This window comes from Buceros rhinoceros, unplaced genomic scaffold (assembly GCF_000710305.1).
Source record: "Buceros rhinoceros silvestris isolate BGI_N320 unplaced genomic scaffold, ASM71030v1 scaffold10814, whole genome shotgun sequence".
Classification (NCBI taxonomy): Eukaryota; Metazoa; Chordata; class Aves; order Bucerotiformes; family Bucerotidae; genus Buceros; species Buceros rhinoceros.
This window is the reverse complement of record NW_010406554.1, coordinates 1-5,128: the sequence shown is the minus strand read 5'-3', so window position 1 is coordinate 5,128 and position 5,128 is coordinate 1. Positions and strand designations below refer to the sequence as shown.

Genomic DNA, 5,128 nt, shown 5'->3' with positions numbered 1-5,128 from the left:
CCGTGGTCCCTCCAGCCTCTGCTCCAACCACCCTGCACCAGCCCACCTGAGCTCCCGACCTGCAAGCCCTTTTCCTCACGGCCACAGGCTCTCTGGAAGGGGACACCTCTCCGAGCAGGGGGACACTGGGGCTCAGTGCTCACTGCTGAGCAGGGCAGGAGGGAGAATCAGATTGAAACACTTCATCAACACAGCGGCATGCCAGGCTGTACTTCCTTTAAGGTCACATCCAGGCACAGGCGAGCTCGGCTCTCCTCGGTCTATTTTTAGGCAGGAGTGACGATTATTTCGCTGCCTGTCGTACTGGAGAATCCTTTGCTCTGACTTCCCTTAGCAGTATCTCAAATTCAATCAGCAAGCAACACGCTCCCACTTCCCAGTGGGACGAGCTGGGTGTCACCAGAATCCCTGAACGAAAAGAACGTCGTCATTAGTCAGGCCGGAAGCGCTCTGCAGAAGTTTCCTGGCTCCTTCTGCCTCCAGAGCTCACAGAGGCAGGACCAGGCAGCAGCCAGCACAAGTTCGCAACCCTCCCTCACCTTGTTCCACCCTGGCTTTGTAAATTAACCTTTAAAGGAGCTGCACTGCAAGCTGGTGCCAGAAGCTGCTGTAACTGGAGCCTGCTAAAGCAGCTCCCTGAGCAAAACAGGGGTGTTCCCTCCCCTTGTTCCACCCTGGCTTTGTAAATTAACCTTTAAAGGAGCTGCACTGCAAGCTGGTGCCAGAAGCTGCTGTAACTGGAGCCTGCTAAAGCAGCTCCCTGAGCAAAACAGGGGTGTTCCTGGAGAAAGGAATAAAAGCCATTTTCAGGGAAGGAAAACGAGATTTCTGCAGAACTCAGCAGCTTGCTCACTGCAAAGAGCAGGGCCCATGGGTTCCTGCCAACTTTCTTAATATAAGACGTTATACAACACCAGTCTACGGGCATTAAGTATGTCTCGAAGCCCTCCCTGGCTCCTGCAGAGAGGCAAGCTCCCTGCAGAGATGTGCGCCCACAACGGGCTCTAAGGGGAGAACCAGAGATGGGCTGTTTGGGGAACACAAAAAAGGGAAAGATAAGAGGAAATACAAATTTAAGTTCAGGACATCAAGCTGTTAAGATCCCTCTCTCCCTTGTAACTCATTTCAGTTTCATTTCCTGCTAACCCTGCGGTCCCTTTGCACCCAAATCGGAAAGAGAAGAGGAAATACAAATTTAAGTTCAGGACATCAAGCTGTTAAGATCCCTCTCTCCCTTGTAACTCATTTCAGTTTCATTTCCTGCTAACCCTGCGGTCCCTTTGCACCCAAATCCACCAGAGCCACCAGCCCCTGGTCTCTCCCGAGCAGTGCTGGGGGGATGAGATTGGACCCCAGCCTGCCAGAGGTCCTGGAAGGAAAACAGAGCCCGGGTGGTGCCTGGCAGCTTCCCCCAGGCTGGCTCTGCACCTGCAGACCGCAGATATTTCTGCCTCCCAGCTGCTGTCACTTTGAGTCACTGCACACCAAGTTAAGGCTCACAAGAGTCACGAGCGACAGCGTGTTTTCACTCAGATGACAGCGGGATGGGGATTCACGACAGCTCGGAGGGGAGGGACGTGCTGCAGGTCGGAGCCGTGAGGGCTTCACAGCAAAGAAGCAAGTGGCCTGAACAGGAGAGCCACAGCTCCAAGCCCAGCACTGCCCGGTGGCCCCAGCCAAGCCCCACCCCAGAGGGATGCCAGCACCGGGGTGGTCAAGCAGGGGAACTTCTCCGTATGAAACACCGTCCATCCCACCCAAAGAATCTCCAGGGCACAAAAAGGTCTGGAAAACAATGAGGGCTCTGCCGGCAGAGGGGACTGCTTGTCCTCTGCTGCTGGTACGTTCACATATCTCCTGGCCTGAAGGTCTCTCCGGTCTCAAAGGGGGCAGAGGCAAATTCTCCCCAATAGGTAGATTCCTAGGGACACGTTAAAGGGACAGCACGGACAAAGGCCAGGGCTGCGCATTTTCACAGCAGGGAGACCAGTTACAGCTGGCAGCTTAGTCCGTTTGTCCAAACCGGAGGAAATGGAGTGTACGGAGCCCTCCGTCCACGGCAGACCAGTCTGCACCCAAAGCAATGGCACTCCAGCCCGCCCCAGCACACCAGCCACCCGCTGCACAAGTCCCAAGGATTGAGACACCAGTTATCCAGGTCAGCTCCCCAGTCCCTGCAGCAAGCTGGGCAGTCCCTTCTCCAGGAAAGGCTTTAGGTCGGGTTCAAATCCCCAGCACTGGGAAATTGCTGGAAGAGCCACAGATGATTTACGGAGTCCTCGCAAAGGGAAACGAGCTTGAAATATCTTTCGTTTTAAGAAAATTATTCCAGTAAACCTCTCCCGGGTTAATTTAGGGCAGCCAGCATTTCCCGTGCGGAGTCACTTCACAGCTCTCTCAACAGGCTACGTCAGAGACACCCTGAGGATGACCAGCGTGCGAAGGCACGCAGGGAAACAGCCACGAGGGGCCAGAAAGCGAGAGACGTGTCTGCTTGACCACCCACAAACACGGGAACAGCCTGACTCGCGCTGCTGGCACGCAGCTGGGGTGGAGATGATCGGAACTGCCAGCAACACAGACAAGGGACTGACAACCGAGTTCTTCTATGCCAACACTGCGAGGGCTCCTTCACCCCACTTGAGCAGAGAGAGGAGCTTCCAGCAACGCATTTTTGGAGAAGCCCAGCTCCAAAATGGCTTCCTCCCCATCCAAAGAGCTTCTCAAACCTGCGCTGCACCAACAAGCGAGTTCTGCGCCTCAAAAACTCGGGGCTGGGCATCTCAACCACTCTGCCCCACCTGCCTGTCAGAGCAGAGAAGGGGTTAAGCAGCTCATCTGCTGCCAGAGACACACACGTTTGGAAACCACGCACTACAGAGACCAGCGCAGGAGCTGCGGTTTGCGAAGTCTCATTTCAAAACTTAAACAAGCTGCACAGCTGCCAGGTTCCCCCAGTGTCACCTGCTCGAGAGACCGAACGAGGGATCCTGCCTGGTGACATACCAGTTTTCAGCCAGCCCTTCCTAAGGATCACCTCCACACGCCTCGCCAGAGGAACCACCCCATCCAGCCCAGTAGTCCCTGGCCACTTTGAGAGTGCAAGATGGCAGCGCAGAGGTCACTCTGCCAGCCTTCGACCTCGGGAGCAAGCCACCGGGCAAGTGTCCCGCACACACAGTGACCAGCAGATCATTAACCTGCTGGCACGAGCCCTGCGTGCTGGGACAGCACAGTGGACATGGAGGAAAACGGACACAGGACCTGTGGAACTGCACCTGGGACGTCTACAGCCATCGCCAGGGAAGCGCTTTACTTCAAGCCATGGCCTCAGGGTGGTCTCAGCTGCCAGGCAGGTGCTTTGAGCCGGAGCAGGGATGCCCACAGTCTCCCCTCCCCTCGCTTCAGACACCACGGAGGCCTCCCCCATCTCCCCCCACCCCAACCAGCACACGAGGCAACTGGTCTCCTCCTCCGCACTGCTGTCTGCTGAACTATCCTTGGCATTCAAGTCCCTCCTGGTTTGGGATCAAGCCATGGTCTACAGAGGCAGGATTCGGAGCCCAGCACCACTCTAGGGAAGTATCAGTCCTACCTGCACAACGTCCAGCACCATTCCAGCAGCAACGGTCCCAAAGCCTGCCAGGAGAAACGGAAAGAGGACTTGCAGCCCAATGGAAAAGGAGGTCTCCTTGAGGGGCGAGGCTGGCTCAGGACCTCGGTCTGTGCTGGTGTCATCGCTCTCGTTGCTCTGACTGCCATTTTCCAGCAAGGCATCTTCTTCTCTCACCCCTTTAGCATTGGCACGGGACTCCAACACCACCACTTCTACCCCAACACCATCAGGTTCCAGGAAATCTGAGGGCTCCACCAGCTGCCCCCGGTCTGGACTGGTAAGGCAGTCCACAGACACTATGGGCAGCACAGCCCCATTGGCCTGGTGGGTCTCCTTCTGCTCTGGCTTGGAAGACATGCTGCAGACAGGCTGTCCTCACCCTTAGCTTGGTAGGCCTACAGCCAGCAGCTGTTCCAGAAGAGGTCTTCTGCTGGGAGCTTACACAAATGGCCTTTCCGGCATCTAGAGCCGACCTCTCCTATCCCTGCTCGCCTGCCTTTGAGTGCAGAGACTGCTCCTGCAGCAGAGATCCCCATCAAGCAAAGTCCAGGAATGGAAGACACAAACCACTGAGCCAGCAGGGAACACGGCAGGAACCGGGAACTACAGCAAACCCCCTCTAGTTCTCCTCCTCTCCAACACTGCGTGGGGCAGCAGCCACCGAGACGGGATCCAGGCTTTTCTTCTTTGATGTGTGACTGTTTAGTGCATCTTTCTCGAGGTCCTCCTCTGGCAGCACGGCTGCTGTGATGGGGCACTCAAGCCAGAGAGAAAAACCGGGGAAGTAAAGACCGCCGGGTAATGCAGAGGCTTAAAGGGATGAGGAAGGAGAGAGCAGGTCGAGAGGGACTGGTTTTAGAGGTGATAAATCCAGTAAAGCTCTTTGTACTGCTGGGGCTCTGTCGCTTTTTCCAGTGGCACTGTCCCTCTGCCAAAGCTGACTCTGAAGGTTCCCCTGGGCTTTTGCTCTGTTTCAGCCTGTCCTGTGCGCTCTACCGAAATGGCCAGCGATACCAGCGAGCTCCAAGTGTCACTGTCGTCCTCCTCTTCCAGAAGAGCTTCTCACCTTACAGCACGAGGCAATGAGAGTTCTTATTTAAAGTAATAGCAAGCTCCCGGTTAAGGTTACCCCCCGAGCTGCGCCGGCTGCAGGGTGGGCGCTGGCATCGGGACAGCCCGAGATTTAACGCCGCCCTCCAGGACCTCGTCTTCCACCTGAAATACACGGGAGGAAACCAGATATGCCATCGGCTCTTGTGCCAGACAACGTAACGGCCCATTCATTCAGCAACGTTTTCCTCCAACGTACGGTGAAGGTACAGCCTTCACCTACAGCCCTGAGCCGCAGCACCCCTCGACTCGTTAACCCTTCTCTGACCGCCCTGCGCACACTTCAAGGGGTCTACGGCAGGGGACGTGGGAGGAAGAGCAGCTCCCTGCTCCCCGTGCCCCAAAAGCCAGCACCCAGGAGGGACCCCCAAGTCGCAGGACACGGGCACCCTGCCCGGAGCC

General features: G+C 56.4%; 1 protein-coding gene across 1 annotated transcript in view; it reads right to left on the bottom strand.

Annotated features, from left to right (window-relative positions):
- Positions 1–3,973, bottom strand: part of SLC41A1 (solute carrier family 41 (magnesium transporter), member 1) — a 16,129-nt gene extending 12,156 nt beyond the window's left edge. The window contains exon 1 of the mRNA XM_010134155.1: positions 3,596–3,973. Coding sequence (XP_010132457.1) covers positions 3,596–3,973 — 378 coding nt within the window. The remainder of the gene's footprint in view (positions 1–3,595) is intronic.
- Between the last annotated feature and the right edge of the window lie 1,155 nt (positions 3,974–5,128).